Source organism: Ornithodoros turicata, chromosome 4, assembly GCF_037126465.1.
Source record: "Ornithodoros turicata isolate Travis chromosome 4, ASM3712646v1, whole genome shotgun sequence".
Taxonomy (NCBI): domain Eukaryota; kingdom Metazoa; phylum Arthropoda; class Arachnida; order Ixodida; family Argasidae; genus Ornithodoros; species Ornithodoros turicata.
The window spans coordinates 17,685,440-17,705,736 of record NC_088204.1 but is presented as its reverse complement, the minus strand read 5'-3'; the positions used below and the strand labels follow the sequence as shown (position 1 = coordinate 17,705,736).

The window sequence follows — 20,297 nt, the reverse complement described above, 5'->3', positions numbered from 1 at the left end:
CGCAGCCTCAGCCTTCTTTTGCTGACGCTCCTCCGCACAGCTTTCATAACCCATGGCGCCCCCACGCAGACACGTCCGAACCTGTCGACCACCACAGCTGCACTGCCGAGTGCTGACGCGATATTGTCGCGCTCTTCATGCGCTCTCTCCTTCCCTCCTTCCCTCTCCACTCACCGCGCATGTGCGCCGCGCCGTGGCTACAGACGGACCACGCCGCGATTCTTTAGTAGCGAGGACTCTAATGCTGACGCATTAAAGCTGTTCACGGTGCGGAAGTTCTCCCCCATTTTGTCCTGATCATTCGCATGGTGCCGCAATATGGGGAGTGCATGGCGCAACGCGTACATAGCAGACGACACCGTCGGACGTGTCGTCTGCTACGGGAATATCTTGTGGCTACACTTCAGGACGGTTCCCCATGGTTTGCAATCAGGGTAGTTAACGTTATTTTTAAAAAAAATATATCGCAGATACCGTTACAGATAAATGGGTTTAAAAGTGTCTGAGTTATAGTTACAGAAACCCCGTGGGAGAAAATACTGCACTGATAATAATAATACACTGATACTTGTACAGTTACTTTTTCGATTGTATTGATTGGGTTGATTTGGCGAGCTGTTATTATTTGCATTATGATTACTACAGGACATTACACACGATGTGACAACGCGTGATGCTTTTCATTCTCTCTTTTTTTTCTTGTGGATTCTGCACATATCCCATCTATGAACCATTAAATATAGTGAAACCTGCGTATAAAAATATCGGCGGTTATCGCTAATTAAATCGTTATGCGAGGGATATCGCTACAGGAAGGCTGACCTATAGGTCAGCGCCTACGAAAGTCGCGCGCTGCGCGTTATTCCGCGAGCGATGCTAACGACGTACGAGACGAAAGAGGGTGGAAATATCAATATTTTATTGAAAATTGCTTGTTTGCTTCGATTACTTTTGGTTATCATTGTAGATATGCACAACATCACTTCAACTGCGCCAGGCTGCGCGACGTAATGAGCAGGCGGCACGCGCTCCTCAATAAAATTATTGAAAGCGTCGGCAGCATGAAGCGCTTACGCATGCGCCTTCAATTTTTTCGTACGCACGCTTTCGTATCATTTTGCGCTCGTACCTGCGCTGTCGATTGCGATAGGCCGTACTTTCGCACGATGGGCGCTACCCTTGTTCCGCGGTGATGATGCTCAACGATCGCTAACTTAAAGGTGGTAAGAACTCCTATCTGCATGTATTTAGTTACGGGTTTAATAGATGTAATATTGTTCTTCTACGCTTCGTAATTCTATTTACAATCTATTGTTCAATTCTTCCCCTTCATAACTAGTGCAGCGTTAATACAAAAACGCACTCTCTTTCGTATTCGGGCGAGTACATGCACCGCCGTCCGTACCTCTATCCATCGTTACGTCATCTGAAGAATTGTACGCCAACGCGGAGGTACACATAACGTTCTGCTTTACCCTCTTCAAGATGAACTTCACTACATGGCACGCTCCTAGCCACCCATCATCCCGAATGACAATGTTTTCGTCTCTGATTTGTTGAAAACGGGAGGCGTAGCCGATTTTGTAGCCGCGCATAATATATACATAATAGGCTTCGCCTCTCGTTATCATGGGCGAGAACGTTGTCATTTGGGAAGATGGTTGGCTAGGAGCATGCTATGTGCTGAAGATACGCGCCTATCAAATTCACCTATACAAAAGGTGTCACAGACAACACGTTGAAATCGCCGTTTGGAGCCGACACAGTCGGCAGGCTCGCTTGGTACAGTTCATAGCTCCTTTAAAGTGCCACTAACGCCTAAATCTCTGTCTTTAGAATCCTACCAAAGTTATGGTTCTGAAATCTTCTTGTCTCACTTTACATTCCCGATAAATATTTTGACTCTACGGGATGCGAAAGCTAGAGAAAATGAATTTTCATCTTTGAGAACTGTGGCGTCATGTTAGACTCCGACGGAGCGCCCGGCTCTCATCTGGCAACGTTGTTGCCCTTCGCGTCTTCTGGGGGCTCACTTTTTACACTCCGTTAGCGGAGCCCTACGTGACATATCATCCGACCGCTCCGACCTTAGAGAAAACACAAAGGAGGAAGAAGACATCTCTCCCATTTTCCCCTCCTTCGATCAGTGTCACCCACGTGACTTCTCCACCACGTGACCCTCCCAGGACGCCGGCGTCGTTGCTAGGCGACGAGTGCCCTCTCCAGAACATGACGTCATTGCAATTTGTGGGCTTATGATTACGTCACCCACTCCTCGCGTCATCGAAACTTGTGGAGGCTCAGCAGATCTTCAAAGATTGACAGAAATGCACAGCATTCGTAAACAGGACTGCAATTTCTCGTGTAGAATCCTTGAGGCACCTTCTTTTCATGGACTAAATAAAATAAACGCTGTTTTCCGAGTCCGGAGTGGCACCTAACATCTAGTCTATCGTTTTCTGTTTCTTCGGCTCGGACGCCATCTTTGACAAAGGATTCGTCAAAGCAAGAAGCGGGAGCAGAAATGTTGCGAACAGCAGGTCCCCAGAGTACGACTGGCCGTTTCCGAAGGGAATCTTGAATTCCCGTGCGGGACTTCCGTACCGAAAAGGTGCAAGGGCACATCGAACATCCTCCTGACGTTCCGTTCCCGCAGTGTCTTACAATTCGAGGAAGGGTGCAACGGCAGCGTGCTGCAAAAGTTGGTCCGCGATCGTGAGGGCGTCGGATATCGCTGTACGAGTACTCAGAACCACGAACTTTATCGTATGCGCGGGTCCATTCTCCATAGAGTATATTTTGACGGTAAAAGTAAAAACGATCGTCTTTACTACTATATCTTTATTAAAAACTAGCCCGGACACCGGACGCTGACCAGATAGCCCACATTAACGCAACAGCAACTTATCTCCAGCTATGAAAGATGAAACTTTGTTTGTATCTGTCCCTTCTATATTGTTCCAGCCTTAGAACATCAGTTTCTCTCTTATCTCCAGCTGTTTGCTTTCTTTCTCAGCATTTCTCTTCACTTGTACTTTTGTTTGCATGAAGGAGCAAATAACCCCCCCCCCCCCCCCGAGCTAAATAACCGCGGCACTGCTTGGCAACTTAGTGCTATACCTGAGAAATACAGACTTCAGTTCTGGGATTGATTGCAAAGTATTGATTGTAAGGTCAGGATGCCTATCCGAACTGCGCCCCCGTACCTACTCAGCGACTTTTATACTACTCAGCACCTGCTTGCGATGCACCAAAAGGCCTAATATTGGGTTCCTCTGATTACGTGGCAGCAGCAAGCATGTTTTTCGCATCTTCCGCTGTAATATTATGGCGGATTTCCCCGTTCATCATCATCTGTTCATCAATTTATCTGTTGTTGTTGTGGGGAATGTCGCTTTGTGTGAATGCACGGTAAGCAAGCATGCGTCGTCTGTAAAAAGGCGTTGTGTTCCTATGCAGTGTCCAGAGGTTACGGAGCTCAATATCAAATACATTATTTCTTCCTACTTTTCTTTACTTTTTTTATGTCTCAGTTGCGGTACCTGCTGCGCTACTACTGCTTGCAAGAAATTGTTAATCGATTTGTTAATTCGTACCAACGTATTCAAATATTCACAGGGTTAGACCCTGCTGAACCTCACTTCCAGAAAATGCCTCCATCCGTACGACTGGATCCAACGGACGGCGAGTTTGTGGATATCATCCATACCGACAGCACTGCGTATTCAAAATCGCTGTGTAAGTGTCGTTACTTTCCTTACTGTGTCTGTCCGTTTCCTGCAGGACATCCCTTGCAATTGCCTCAGGAAATCATGCCGGCGTTCCTGCTTACAAAACAAGCGTAATGCAAAAATACAGGGTGTGTTCAGATAAACCCCAGCGGCATTTGCACGCGTAACTCGTTGTCTGACGAACTTGTCTTGATGAACTGTCTGGTGCACGATGGTGCATTTATGCGTGTGAAAGCTACAGAAAAATCGTGGAAGCCATACTCAACGTAAAATATAAACAGAACGACGGAAACGTCGCCTTTCACACATTAAGCGTCACGGCACAGCTGGCCACACCAGTGCGACCTACGTTTTAATTTTCTTGTTTCTACTTCTCATATAATCTAATCTAATCTAGTTGGCGTGTGAGTGGGAAGAGTCGTGAAATCCCGCTAGAAATCGTTGAAACGTCGCCCGCACTTTAATGGGCAATTTAGGACACCCTTACATAAGTTCAATGGCTACCCTAATGTGCATTCTTTTCCTTTTTTAAAACAGAAAGGTGTTACATTGTTGTGCAGAAATTGCTTCCCAGAAGAACGATGCTGGCTCGTGATTAACCTATCGTATTAAGTAGTTATTCCCCAGTTATCATATTAACCTACTGATTAGAAAAAATAACATTGCTTGATTAACCCTCACTCTTAAAAATGAGGGGAATGGGGTCGAAGTAGTTTGCCGTTGTTGGCCGTACTCAAGTGGGCATCGTCACGACTATAGCCCCCCCCCCCCCCCCCACACACAAAAAAAAAAAAAGTGGGGGTGGGGGAGAGAGAGTTGACGATTTCAAAGTGAGGCACATGCAGGATGAACGGTACTGATGGGACGGAGGTGCACTGTAGATGACATTGTTCTCTTCCCTGATTTGTTGAAAACGGGAGCCGTACACCTTTTTGTGACATTATCATTAACTTATTTGTTGTTGTTGTTGTGACAGAAATGCAGAAATGTTAATTGTCACAAAAGGCGTACGCCCCGCTCTTTCCACAAATCAAGAGTGATAGAGGAATCACTGTGTACAGTGGTTGGCCTCCACCGTGCTATGTGGTGAAGCTTTTTTTTCTCTCTCTCTCTCTTTCAAGAGTATACTCCTGAGATAACAACGCCCGCTGCTATACTTAGCGCAAAAATTAAGTGAAATTCTTTGCACACGAAGTCCCAGCATAGGAAGGGGAATTCCGGAAAGGGGAGTTAACGGTAAAGAGAGGTAAACAAAGCTAGCGCAAAAAGTTTTTTGTGGTTGCCCTTTTTGAAAAGAAATTGAAACGAGCTTGTGTGAAGTGGGACCTTGCTTCGTTTCCTTGAGTATACGTGAAGAGCTCCAATGGTACTTTACAGATGATTTCTTCGGCATGGGAATGGAGGACCCATCTGGACACGTAGACTTCTATCCGAACGGTGGACAAAACATGCCTGGATGCAACACCCTCAAGAGACTCTTCAGCGTACTGACTGATGGGCTTACCAAAGGTACGCACAAAGCATCAATATTGCTTTGTTTGTACGTGGTGTTGACGCAAACTACGAATATAATTTTAGAAAATAGGGACATGCTTTTCTTTCAGTCGCAATAAATGGCGATATACTATTCTAACTGACTGTTGGCGAGATTACGCTACGGGACTAGTGATGGCGAACAGTAAAGACAGGACACATTTATAACTGTCGCACTTTCAACCGACTTTATGACAGAAAGATGAAATCCCACATCGGGTGTACGCCGAAATAAATTCTTCAAAAATAAAACGTTAAGAAATCCACGCTTAAAAATTCACTCTCGAAAAATCAACCTTCCGAAATAAATCGCTGAAAAATCCACGCCCTCAAAATAAACACTGCCAAAATAAATCAGAGTTAGCCTGGAGCGAATGTGCCGTGTGTTAGTTTAAGGCCGATACAACATTGTTTTCAATGCAACGCACAATTCGAACGTCTTTATGACTATTTCTATCACTATGAATTATATGTCTCCTAATAAGAGTTGGAAAGATCGAAGCATCCAGGTTAAAAGTGCAGAATACGGCGCGCGTATGAATACAGGAATAACAAGGGCCCATTTTTTTCTTTTTCTATCACATCACATCACAGGGCCAGTCCCGAGTGGTTTGGGACTAACATCTCACTTTTTTTTCTTTTACAAATTAATCAATCAAGGTCCTTATCTCGAAATTCACGGTCTCGAAACAAAGAAAATGCTCGATTGCTTCGCAAGATGATATGCCGTCCTTAACTCCCTAAAACGACCTTCACAGACAGCGACACCTTGTAAAACTGAGCGGCTAATTAGTGGAATCATATTTTTAAACATGCATATCATCTTGGCATTTTCTTTGTTTCGAGACCGTGAATTTCGAGATCGGGAATTTTGTAACCGGGAATATGGATGCCCTCCCTAGTACGACAGCCGTACTATTTTTCAATAGCGGACGTACGGAACTTCGGCCGTCCACCAATTAGACAGGATTTATTTTGAAATATTTATTTTGAAGGAGGTGACTTCGTGAAGTGTATTTCTACCAGTTGATGTTGCCACCGTGGATATTGGCAGAATTTATTTTCGAAAAGTTATCTTTAAAGTGGATTTGTACACGATTTATTGTATAATGTTTTATTTTTAAACGATTTATTTCGGCGTCATCCAGGGCCGGCACTGGCAATAACCTTCAGCAACTCGAGTTGCTTGGAATCGCTCCCCGTCCGAAAGGTGGTGGTGGTGGTGGTGGTGGTGGTGGTAAAAGGGCTCGCCATTGTCGGCCTCACAGAGGTGGGCAACGTCACGACTGACGCCCTGGGGAAATGTGCGTCCTGGGCCGACTTCTAAGGGAACTGTGCCGACATATGTCTGAAAGCGTCTGATGGAAACCTAAGAAAAACCCCAGACAGCACAGCCGGCACCTGGAAAACGTGAGAAGTTGCTCATGCACCGGCCAATCAGCGAGGGGAGCATTGCCACATGATTCCCGATGGCGTGATGTGATTTCGTTCGTGGGCTCATGAACCCTTAAAACTGAATTTCACTGCATAGCACCGTCCTAGCCAACCATCATCTCGAATGATATCGTTATCTGCCCTGATTTGTTGAAAACGGGAGGCGTACGCCTTTTTTGTGACAATTATGAACAGCATAAGTGCCACAACAAAAAAAGGCGTACGCCTCCCGTTTTTAACAAATCAAGGCAGATAACTATATCATTCGAGATGATGGCTGGTTAGGAGCGTGCTCTGCGGTGAAGTTCGTTTCTAAGCGCGCTACCAGCGCGTACTACATCCCGTCAATGAACATGGCCTGGCAAGGGAAATCAGTTCGTTACCCAATCTCATCTACGACAGCCGAGCTCCTGGCCTTGTTACACGTAGCTGCTGCGGTTCAAGTCACCGGAATAACTAAGGCCGTTTTGCTTACGGACTCCAGAAGCACTCTTAAAAATGAACTTCACCGCATCGCACACTACTAGCCAACCACTATCTCGAATGATATCGTTATCTGACCGGATTTGTTGAAAACGGGAGGCGTACGCCTTTTTTGCGACAATTATGAACAGCATAAGTGTCACAAGAAAAGCGTACGCCTCCCGGTTTTAACAAATAGGGGCAGATAACGATATCATTCGAGATTATGGTTGGCTAGGAGCGTGCTATGCGGTGTAGTTCATTTCTAAGAGTGAGTGCCCTCTACAACGTGATGAACCCCATGTGTGGTAGCACATCCTAGCCCGATGTATAAGGAGGTCGTGTGCCCAACATAGGCTAACCGGAGGTGAGCTTACGCTCCAATGGAGCCCGTCTCGTGTCGGCATCAGAGGCAACGAAAGAGCGGACCAGCTAGCATCCTCAGCACACCGCAGCTGCAGCCCATCCTTACCAGTTCCGGCCGACACTGACACTGGTCGTCAAACAGCTAGTTGAGGTGCGTCGTCCTGGCATACAGGACATCATGCAGAATCACCGGCCCTCTCTTCCCACGAAAGATCTTCCCCGTGTTATGCAGACAATGCTCCATCGATTACGCACGGAATCTGCTTTCAAGAACTCGCAACTGTTCAAGATCGGCTCCAGGGAGGACTCCAGTTGCGGTCACTGTAATCATCCGGAGATTATCGCGCATATTCTGACAGAATGCCGTGCATACTATACTATGCGGGAAACTCATCTTCCCCCGCGCCAGGCCTGGCATACTGACGGACGTCCTCTTCCCTGAAGGTTCTTATGCGGAACGACTTTCAAAAACTCGCGGCCTCGTGCGCTTTCTTCAAGAAACGGGCCTTGCGGAGAGACCACTCTAGTGCACCTCTCATCTACAGTGTGCCTCCGTCCCATCAGTATCGGCCATCCTGCCTATGCATCACTTTGAAATCCTCAACTCCCCTCTCCCCCTTTTTTTGGCTATAGTCGTGACGATGCCCACTTGAGTGCGGCCAACAACGGCAAGCTACCTCGACCCCCCCCCCCCCCCCTCGTTTCTAAGAGTGTGGGTTCAAATCCTGCAGGTGCAGCTGAGAAATAATTTTTTTTTTTTTACTAACGCCACACAAACGCCATTTTTAAAGATGATGATGATCTTTTGGCATAAAAAACAGGCTAAGATTAGATAGTCAGCTACAGAAAAAAGACAGCATCAGTTGCATTCGAACCCACATTCTCCGGTTGCCGTATACACTCTAAAAACTGAACTTCACCGCATAGCACGCTCTGCGCCAACCATTGCCACGAATAATTGGGTTATCACTTCTGACTCGAAGAGAGAGGGGGCGTACGCCTTTTTGTGTCATTTTGGATATATGATAATTGGTACAAAAAAGCGTACGCCTCCCTCTAACTTCGAATCCAGGATAATCGAATCGGTTTTAAAGGGTCATTGTTTCTGCAAGAGCAACGGAGAATGTGTGCTTCTGGAGAAACGACAAGAACGAACTCCAAAACTGCCGAGGACGTTTAGTCGTGCTATATTGGCTCATGATGTGACTCACTGCAGCAAGAAGACAAGCACGAGTGTTAGAAAGAACGAAGTGAACAGAAACTAACTACACTCTAAAAACTGAACTTCACCGCATGGCACGCTCTGCACCAACCATTGCCACGAATGATAGGGTTATCGCTTCTGATTCGAGGAGAGAGGGAGGCGCACGCCTTTTTGTGTCAATTATCATATATTCAAATTGACTCAAAAAGGCGTACGCCTCCCTCTCTCTTCGAATCAGAAATGATAACCCTATCATTCGGGGCAATGGTTAGTGCAGAGCGTGCTATGCGGTGAAGTTCAGTTTTTAGAGTGTATACTGCAGTTGTCTTGTTCATGTCGTTTTTTCTAACATGCAGTGCGTCCCAGTTGAGTTGGTAAAGTACTACAAGCTACACCGGAGTGTTCCTATTGTGCTATATTGGCTTTCTCTTTTCTCTCTCTCTCTCACTCTCTGAAAGCGGCAAGGACGTCAGCGCTATAATCCTGAATGTAGCTTGTGTTAGTCAGCGAAAGTATAGCTTCCAGTTTACCGATAATATTTCATGCCCAGGTATGCGCCAAATCGTCAGCTGCAACCACCAACGAGCCCTGGCGTACATGCTGAGTTCCATCATAAACTCCGACTGTGTGCCCTTGGGGCTCGAGTGCTCGTCGTACGACGCGTTCCTCAAGGGCCATTGCGCAAACTGCGGCGCGGACGGTTCCTCCTGCGCGCCAATGGGATACCATGCGGACGCGTGGAGACGATTCAGGAACGACACGCGAGTGCGGAAAATGTACCTGGTTACAAATGCCAACAAGCCTTTCTGTGGTGAGTGCACTTTGCCATTGTTTCAAGCACTCAATACGGGAATATCAGTAGTATAGAACCACGTCCACCCGATCGCCTTTTTAGGATTAGCAGCTACATTTAGGATTAACTCCACAATTTCTAAGCCAATCCCTCTCCGCTCATAGGTTGGTTCGCGCTACCACACTGCTATGTAAGGTTGCCAGCTTTCCTGTCAGCTAATACCAAACACGGGGGGAGGTGACAGTCGCACTTTCCATTTCTCTGCAATGTATGTTGTGCTGCCAGGGGTGGATCCAAGGGGGGCGGTTGGGCGATCGCCCCCCCCCCCGAACGTCAGATTATACATTGGATTTCCCTCTCTCCCCTTCCCCACCACGCGCTCCGGCAAAGAAACCGCCTCCCCCCACACACAAACCGATGGTTTGAATGCGTCCTGTGTGCTGCAAGTAGCAAAATAAGAATCTATTCATGAAGTAGTATTTAGTTGTCCAGTCTCATGAAATATGTTCGTGTACATACCTCACCATGGCCGGCGTTGTCAAGCCCGTACCCGGCCTGGGCCCGGTGGCCTGGCCCAGCCCCGAGTCGGGCTTTCGCGTAAGCCCTGGCCCGTTCAGTGCTCTAGCCCAAAACACTCATTTAGAGCATGATGAGCGACCAGTATGTGGATTTCCCTCCTGTTATTAAGGTCTGCTCATCCACCAAAATCAGCTCCACATGAGCATGTAATTCCCTCCGAAGACATAACTGAGGGTTCTCGTCTGTCACATCCGAAGTCCTCAATGTGTGCTGAACTGCATGCTTTACTTTTTGCGGTGCTGAGCAGTGTTCGGTTTGACCCCTTCTACACGGACTTCAGGGCTGCCTTACATTGTTGGGCAACAATGAGAATCTGTGGACCTCCAGTGTGCATTGCCGACACGCTGGAATCTTACAAGAGGCTGACACACATGGGCCATTGTGTAGCGTTTCAGTGGTACCTGGTCATGTGGGCATACCCGGCAGTGAAGAGGCAGATCAGGCTGCTTACCAGGGTTACAAGATTACATCAGCTCACCCAATCATCTTGCCCAAAGGCAACCGTAGGGCTCAACTCTATGCTATCTCTACAGACAACACAATCTCGGTGGCTGTACGACATGACATCCTACTCTCTGCTCCACGCTGTAGATCCACCTCTCTCACTTTCGTTTCCTCATGGTCTTTTGTGACACTATGTATCCCTTCTCTACCGCATAGGGCTGAACATGCATTTACCCCAGTTATGAGGCAGCACCTTGGCCGTGTGCTGTCAGACGTTTGTGCCACATACAATATGTGCGTTGACCTACGCCATCTACTTATGCTCTGCCCCGTCTACCAGTGAGAATGCGAGATCTTGCAGCACGGGATGCATGCAGTCGACCGTCGCCCTTTTACCCTCAGCAAGGCACTGCGCCCGTGGCCCAGTTCAGCTCATATGCATCAGGGTCTCCATCACTTTTGGGAGTTTCTGTTATCAGCCCGCCTCTCCACCGTGCTTTGATCACCTGAATCCTCACCTCCACCATCATCTCTCACTATCTGCAAATGAAACTGGGGCAGCACCCAGCCTCCTGGCCGGCATCAGCCCCATCTCATCATTGTCTCTTTATCTGTGTGTGTGCGCCCACTGATTAGATGCATTTACATGAAGGTGCTATGAAGGAGGTAGTGAATGTCGTTCGACAACCAGCACTGTGACCGACATTAGACCGACGTTGGTCCAAGGTGTAGTGGCCGACTAAATCGCTTGCCGAACAAAAACCGACCACGGGCTGATGGTCGGCAGTCGGCAATTTCCTTTTGAGTACTAAGTCGCTAGGATCAGGTAGTTCAGATGACATATATCGACTGACACCAGTCAGTCAACTTATCCAGCAGCTACTCCTAAGCTTCAGTCGAGCGTTCGGCGACGTTGGGAGTCTCAGTCGATTGTCATGTGATCCCTTGCCATTCGACCTTGACAAATAGTCGACTGAGGCTTTCAGTCTACTAATTAGTCGCAGCTAGTGGTCACGTCTTTCTCACGACTTCCAGGGCATCATAGACTAACGCAGAATGGCTGTCCGTGCACTCATTTGCTCTAGGGATTGCGGAGGGAGTGGTCTAGAAGCGCAATGACAGTAGCAGGGAGCAGCCTATGACAGGAGAGGCGTTGGCCTAGAAGTCTAGGAATACCTAAACTTGTGGAAAGGGGAAGGAGGACTGCTAAGCCCCAAAAATCAACCAAGGTTCTATACTGTTGTCTTAACCACGCTTAACTTTGTCTTAACTTCACTGTTTCAGCTCACCAGTACTACGTAGCCGTCCATACCGGTCCGGACAACGGAATGGTACCTTCTCATGGTGATATCTACCTCACTCTCAAAGGAAGCAAAGGGAATGCTAAAGTTAGACTGAATAAAAAGTATGTGTACACTGCTACTCACATGTGGAAAAAGATGTGTGCAAATGCATTACCACTGCACCTACCATGGGCACAGGTTGCTACCTGCATGTGTTTTTCATCAAATGCAATCGTTACTGAAATGAAAAAACAAGGATTAGCCAAGGCAAGCTGTTACGTTGTGAACTGAGAACCGCGGCCCTGGGCACTCGCCCCCACTGCAAAGAAACCGGCCGCTTTTTTTTTCTTTTTTTTTTTTTGCTCCATCAGGGCGTAGCAAGCCGACATAGGTTTGTCTGACCTCTCCTTGCGTGGACGCCACCTCCTGTTTATTAAACTTATATATACCCCCCCTCCACTCGAAAAACAACAGAAGCGCATATGCCTCCAATGCGTAAGAACTGTATAGCCCAGGAGAGTGCCATGCTGGTATGGTTCGAACCCCATAGCCAGCACTTTTTTATTGAGTTGTTTGAACTCAGATTCGAGTAGATCTGGTACATCGAACATGTGATACAACCGTACCTCCGTCCTACGTGCAGGTCAATGACGTTCCTGCGCCACGCCGTGTACACCTTCATCGCACATACCACGACAGACATAGGACGTATAACAGGCATCGATTTCTTGTTCGACAGTGGATTTCTTTCTCGACACCGGTTCCCGCTAGACTACGTCGAAGTTCGCCCACTTGCATTCAATCTAGTGTCTCCCAGGTGTGTTAACTGATGCCGAAGCTCTCACTTTTGATAATAATCTAACACCCTGTGCACAAAGTCAAACTTGTGTGAACACGTCACGAATGAGCTGCACACCCTTCCTTCGTTTCAGTCGCACCAAGAATGAAGATCTCAAGTTTCGATCATCAACGCAAGAGGTCACTTCGGGAAAACAAATGACGCTCCATCGATGACGGCGTTCATGTTAACTCTGTTTCGAACTGTACATACTGGAATACCTGTGTTATCCGCATTTCATTGTTTAAACATTGCATCCCTACGTTTTCATCTTGCATTCATTTTTGATGCAATTTATTGTATATTCTCTGAATCCGTCACATTTCTACCACTGTGGCGTAGAAATAGAACTTATGTTCCAGTCATCGTAACACATTAATTGGATTCAGGCAAGAGATAATGTAGTGCCGTGCTCAATCCGCACATCGACATGTCCTGTCTCGCTCAACAAAATTTGTTACCGCGTTGTTTCACAATGGTGACTGTGCCACGGAGAGAGCATAGAGTGACACTGAAGAAGTAAGAATCTTGTGTGCTGTTGCTATGGCCATAATTGCTGATGTTATGTTTTTAAATGTACACGATTCTGGAAAACAAATATAATCGTCTTCATGAAGTAGTCAACGCATCTTTTCCGGCAGCACTATGTATGTAAATTGTTACGAGAGAACAAGAACAAATACACTGATGATGATAAATGGGGAAATTCGCCACCTGGGTTGTGTGGCCCACTGCCCGAATGCCGACGGGACTGCATGAGATGTAAGATGGCAATGAGGGGACGAGGCGGGAGAGGCCACAAGAGGCAAGGCCGCGCATTAGGATTAAAGGACGTAAAGGAGTCCGGTGTCTTGCAGAAAATTCAGAAAAATCTGCGGGGCACGACGGTGTTGCAGGATGTCGGTCCAGCGCCCAATGACAGTCGCCAACGTGAACGGAGCGGCATTGATTGTCTTCAATCGGTTTCGCGTGTTGGAAGAGAAGAAACAGCATGGATGCCTTTTCCCAAAGAAAATCCGCGCTGCTTATCAGAGTCTTGATATGAAAAACGACATAGACCTTATCAATATGTGTGTGAAGTACTGTGGCCATGACCTACCTATATGTTATAGTGGTTTTCAGCGATAGCATTCGCAGTGATGACGTAACGTGATAAATTTGCAAAAAATACTCTATTGCTAATTGGAGGGCCCAGGTGATACAATGGTGAGCAGGTACACAAAACTTGATAATGGAAAGCGTAACTTATTACCACGTAGCAATGGGTGCGCTTTCATGTAAAGCGCTCGGTGTACTCTGTCCCTCGTACCCCGATGCGTCTAGCTAACCAGTAGTGATGCAAAAATATCGACAAATTGACTATCGATACTGTAAAAACTATCGATTGTTGACTATCGATAGTACTATTCTTTTGTATTTCTTTACTCTCGACAGCTAGATTTGGTTCCACTGTTGATGCTTTCGTACCCGTCTTCGTTTTCGCACTGGCACAGTGACAACGAAAAGAGAATCACATGCCACACAAGTTCTTTCCGCTTAGCTGTAGATAGGTACAGCGAACACTCGTTATTATGACCATGGTCGCTCCCGAAAATTTTGGTCATAATGCGGAATTGTCATATTAACGGGGGGATTTGCAGAGGTTTCACTGCATTATTCCCCAGGAGTATGGTCGTAAAGGGCGTATGTCAGATTATCGGGGGTCATATTAACGAGGGTTCACTGTAGGTAGGTAAAAAAAGAAAAATATGGAGATGTTGGCCCAACTATACATTGGACAGGCTACTCCAGTACACGTATGGTAGCGTTTAGCAGTAAGATATGAATGATGCTGTGCAAGCAGTGAATGGAGAGACTACAATGCCAGTCAACCCAGTGCAGAGGGTATCGCGTGACCTCGCGGTTGGGTTGAGCACCATAAGTAGCTCAATGTCAACGTGGGAGGGAAAGCTGCTCTGAGTTGTATTGTAAAACGTGTACACTGTTAAAACAGAACTTCACCACATAGTCATTCCGAATTATACTATATCATTCTGTGTCCTTATTTGCTGAAAATGGGAGGAGGCGCCTATCTGGGACACATTAGCTTGTCCCAGATAGGCTCCTTCCCCTGTTTTGAATAAATTATGACACAGAAAGGTATCATTCGTTATGGTGGTTGGCTAAGAGCGTGCTATGTGGTGAGGTTCTGTTTTGAAGTTTTTTAGGAGTGAGGCATCTTATTTTTTATTTTTATCCGCTCCCCGATAGTTTTCCGATTGACGACTATCGATAGTCTATCAATAGTCGACTATCGATTGTGCTATTGATAGTTTTCTTAATTACTACCGATATTTCGATTCTCATACGACTATCGATAGTATCGATAGTTTTGCATCCCAACTTATAGTCTTTCAGAGCCGTGAGCGCGATACGCTACCACACTCTTAGAAATGAACTTCACCGCAGAGCACGCTCCTAGCCAACCATTATCTCGAATGATATCGTTATCTGTCCCGATTTGTTAGAAACGGGAGGTGTACGCTTTATTTATTTATTTTTTTATTTTTTGTGGCAATTATGAACAGCATAAGTTTCACAAAAAAGGCGTACGCCTCCCGTGTTCAACAAATCAGGGGGCTTAATCGCTTCATCGTCGTTACGGTCGTTACAAGCTCAGGAGTGGAGGGAAATTCAAAAAAGCGGTAGGAAATTTAAAATGTGGGCAGGTGATAAAACACGTACGCGGCGCTATTCGCGCGATACGTGATGGCCGTGGTACACGTCACGCGCAATGTGTCACGTGCCCACCTTTTCCCCGCCACTCGTTAGCTTGTAACGACCGTAACGACGATGAAGCGATTAAGCCCCCAGGGCAGAATACGATATCATTCGTGATGATGGTTAGCTATGAGCGCGCTATGCGGTGAAGTTCATTTCTAATGGTGCAGTCGAAGTTTCCAAGGCCGCGCGTTGGTTTTTCGGCCTCCCCCTTCCTCCGTATATCACAGAGCACGCGCTCCGACCTGAAAACTGAAGCGTGTGAGTTCATCGAGAGCGCTACGCTCCGGAAAACGAGTAACACCGTTTAGTAAAAAAGAAGCACGCCCTCACGGCGCTTTGGAGCCGCTACTTAACGCGCCCAATTACTGTAACTGACAGCCGTGACGCATGCAACGTGTGACACTGTGAGTAACGGAGAATAATGTGTGCATTCATTACAGTTCCCGTTTACAAATATGTATTTATTACTTGTGTGTAGAAACGTTGTATGCTTTCCTGCCGTCCCATATTTCATACGGTAGAAGACACTCGTATGTAGTACCCATTGTGGCAACACGAAGAAAATGGCAAGTCGATTCAACGTATTACACCCAGCTTTCAATCAGCCCCACACCGAGACTATAGACTGGCCTCAAGTTTCATGACGAAGGCGTACCAGTTGTACTGGGAGGACAAAAAGGATATTTTTCCAGTGTCGAATGCAAAGATGTCTTTCGGTGCAGAATCCTTACCAGCATACCTAATTTTATTGGAAAAAAAAAAGGCTTCCAAAAATTGTAAAGTTCAGCGGGCAGAACAGCAATCTTGTCGGACTGTGGAAAAAAATTACGCGTGGTATTATAGTATTTAACAGGGTTTAGGTGCCAGAAGTTGAACGATCTATGGGCGATTTATTCTCAATTCAGGCAACGCTGTCCACTTTTGTTCTTCGATACTCGTCATTATTTTTTATGTGAAACCACATTGTGCGTGACGAACAAGTTCGACAGTCTTTGAATCCTAGGTGCAGTGGTTGTGAAATAAAAAAAACGAAACGTCAACCAGCGCGAACAACAGCGCGTGCCCAAACTGCGCTCTCCCTGCAGTTTGAGAGCGCCTCAATCACCCCGTATGGAAGCCACACAGTCAATATTTTCCACACATATTCTCTGCACAACAGACTGTTACTCTATGGCTATGCAAAAAAAAAATTAAAACATGAGTGTACTTCGTTTTACAAATAATCGCAAAAATGCTACCTAGTGCAATTTCTCTCAATGTTTGCAGTCGGTTTACAAATGAAGCATACATATAGAACAAACAAATTTTATACAAAAAAAGAAGCTTATTTCTTGCTCTTTCTAGCGGTTCGTTTCTAGATTTTGTTTGTTTCTATATGTTCTAGATTTTGTATACTTATTAATTCTACCGAAGAGATGTAATGTGCGTTAGAACAGACCATGCTTCGGAAAAAATGCACCATATTTGTAATCCTGTTCTTCAAGAACACCTGCTCCGATTTTGACTAAGAAAATCTCACTTATATGCAGTAGCACGTTACCTTTCCAATGGTACCAGTTTTATGCAGGCTAAGGATGTAGGACCGCACTTACAAAATGAAAAACGACTGCCAGAACCGTGGGTATGCCCGCGGTTCTGGCAGCCGATCTTTCTCTCTTGTCCCGTCCTGTCCTCAATGAGCGCTCATAATCAATCATACTCAAACTGCTAAAATATAGCAAACGGAATACATACCTTTGTCTCGACTGACAAAGCATCCGCTCGCCCCGACAACGGTGTGAGGTACGGTCGTAAGTCCTCGCAAACAATGCGCGCTGCATTTTTGGAGAGACGGAATAACTTCACAAAATCCGTTTCGTCCAGTTCAACAGCATTCCGCCGTCTTCTAAAGCGCGGTGCGCGGTTAGCCGACACTGCGGTTTTCCAACCAAAGAAGCCTTGCGCCATCTTTTTTCCTTCGTGTTTACAAGAGTAAGCGAATAGATTTAACGTTTTAACGTTGGGAAGGACCTCTCGTTACGCAGACGAGCTCGTCAGAACGTTACGGGAGCAAGAGATTACGCACTTCTCCCGTTATCGAAAAGTCACGTGACAGCCCGTCTTAACGATTGCCTCGCCTCTCGTCGTTTCGTTAACCGTGTAGCGATTAAGCCCCCTGGATAGCTTCAGCCTACACTCTTAAAAATTAACTTCACCGCATAGCACGCTCCTAGCCAACCATCATCTCGAATGATGTCGTTATCTGCCATGATTTGTTGAAAACGGGAGGCGTACGCCTTTTTTGTGACACTTATGAATAGCATAGGTGCCACAGCAAAGGCGTACGCCTCCCGTTTTCAACAAATCAGGGTAGATAACGATATCATTCGAGATGATGGTTGGCTAGGAGCGTGCTATGTGGTGAAGTTCATTTCTAAAAGTGTAAGCGACAGTGTCCTTAAAGGTCAGGGGATATGCCGATTTTGAAGTGCCGCAGAACTGAGCGATAGTCGCGCTGTGTGTTCATTAGCGAACACTGAATATGTGTGCGAAATATCTTGGTCCAACTGTTCGTAGTTTTTTAGAAAACATTTTTTTAGTTCCCACGTCCGCCCGTCAGACCGTCGGCAAACCTTACGCACTGGCGCACCGACGTCACTGCTCTCGGTTTATCTTTACTTGGCTTGGCATGGACTCTTGGCTTGGCCGCTTGGCTTCTTTCGTTTCGTCCTCTGTGCATCGTACTATGGTAATCGTACATAAGCGAACAGCTGTTATGTTATTGCTAAGCCGGAAACAAAGCATGTGAATGTTTTTTTGACACAGCGTCGTTTCGAAAGTGCACTTCTTTGTTCTGACCTTGCCTTTTATGGGCTGGAGCGGTTACATCCGATTTCGCCTATTCCCATTTTGCCTAACCCGGATTATCGGATTAAAGAGGCGGGAGGGGTGACAGCCGTTAGGCGAAATGGGACTGCCGTGCAATCTCATTAGGCAAAACGGGACTGTCGGCAAGTGGGCGTTACTTACACGCTCCGACCCGATGATGACGTGTGCAAGAAATGAATGTGCTCGTCGGACAACTACCTTACGTCGTCCGAAACAAAGACCCTTTACATTTGCAAATATAAGGTGTAAATATAATGTACAAATATAACAAAAACATTTTACAAACATTTTACATAGTGACTCCTGATGGACAGCATGACGAATGAAACAAGGCTTCGAGCCCTGTTCAGTGTCACCTGAGCGATGTTAAATATGGAAACTGGTGTCACTATAGTCGTGTTTAATTTAACTCTTTTTTTTTCTTTCGTGTTAGCGCCGCGAAGCTATATGAGCGACGGCGAGGTGGCTATGAGCGAGATGTGGCTATGTGGAGATGAGAGGTGACTATGAGCGACGTACAGATGAGAACAGATGGAGAGAGGACAGCAGGAAGGAGTGGGGGGGATAGGGGGTTAATATGCGTCTTGGGCAGACTTCAGGGGGAACTGTGCCGGTATTCGTCTCGAAAGTCTTCGGAAAACCCAGGGAAAACCTCAGACAGCACAACCGGTGATAGGATTCGAACCCACCGCCTCCCAGTTAGCACGACACCACCGAGCGAGACGCCTTAACCCACGTTCAACCTAACTACCGTATTTTCCTGTGTATAACGCGCGCGTTATTCGGTAAAAAGGTGCTCTGAAGAGGGCCTGCGCATTATCTAACGGTGGGAGTTATACACGGAAATATTTTCCGACAGGAATTCCTTTTCTGGTCGGTGTCGTACAAATTCTAGTCTCCTCCAGGGTGTGCTGTGAATTTCTCCCAAATCACTTAGGGTCAGTTGAAAAAGTCGGCGTAGGGCGTTGGAATTAATAAAAAGTTGTGATGCTACTTAAGAGTGTCATTGAGCAGTCAATAATTCAGAATGGCGAACGAGACATGATGTCGTACCTCGATGCCGTGGGACATCTAATGCATATTGAGTAGAGCTGCAAATTTGGAAGAATTTTGAAGTGCAGAAAACAAAGCTGCCCTTTTAATTTAAAAAAATGTAAATGAAAACTATGTTTTCACTCTTGCACAGTCTATATTTGTGAACCAACAGATGAGGGAAGAAACCCTAGTGTAATATGAATTATAAATACAGACCTCATGCTTCAGTGAAACCAACAAGGTTGCATGTAAAGTTATATGAAGATTCGAAATTGACTCTTGGCAGCATGCCAGAGGACCGCCTTCTTTCTTACGTAACACGGATTAGTAGGCGAAGTGGGACTGTCTGCAGCATACATTAGGCCAAGTGGGACCCCCTGCAGTTCGAGGTCGGTGAACCTGCTAAGGGATGGCGAGATAATCTGCTAAGAAGCATTAGGCAAAATGGGAATAGGCGTAATGGGAAGACACGGCTGGAGCGGTGTGATACGTGATATGCCACGGCGAAGTTGTCGAGAATGCGACGGTGCTACGCTGTTAGAACAATTCACCGGAGCATTCAAGTGTTACCTCCTATAAGCTGCCAAAAGACCAAGCAGTGCGAAGCTCTTGGCTGACAGCGGTGCCTGCTAAGTTCCACTCCAAGGATTTCGTCCACGAATGTTAGCATAGGTTACGCGCGACTCCAGAGGCAATTTGGAATCTCCGCACGAAATCGTCTGATGAAAGTCTCAGATGCCCGACACACAAATTTTGAACGTGCCACGGAGGATCAAGACAAAAACGAAAGCGGAAAGGTAAGTCGAGGTTCAGATATAAAAATAGCAAGCTTCATGAATCGATTGTGCAGCTGCCCTACTGCACTTACTCTAATATAGCCACGATTAACAACACAACAGTATTCATAATCTAACTTGTGAATTACCACAGGTGCACGCTGAAGGCGGAAATGAAGCAGGATTTG

At 46.3% G+C, this 20,297-nt stretch overlaps 1 protein-coding gene across 1 annotated transcript in view; it reads left to right on the top strand.

The window, feature by feature from the left end:
• Positions 1-13,280, top strand: part of LOC135392760 (pancreatic triacylglycerol lipase-like) — a 37,533-nt gene extending 24,253 nt beyond the window's left edge. The window contains exons 5-10 of the mRNA XM_064623475.1: positions 3,619-3,738; positions 5,109-5,240; positions 9,281-9,541; positions 11,831-11,951; positions 12,473-12,646; positions 12,762-13,280. Of these exons, the coding sequence (XP_064479545.1) occupies positions 3,619-3,738; positions 5,109-5,240; positions 9,281-9,541; positions 11,831-11,951; positions 12,473-12,646; positions 12,762-12,843 (890 nt within the window). The 3' untranslated portion in view covers positions 12,844-13,280. The remainder of the gene's footprint in view (positions 1-3,618; positions 3,739-5,108; positions 5,241-9,280; positions 9,542-11,830; positions 11,952-12,472; positions 12,647-12,761) is intronic.
• Positions 13,281-20,297: the final 7,017 nt, after the last annotated feature.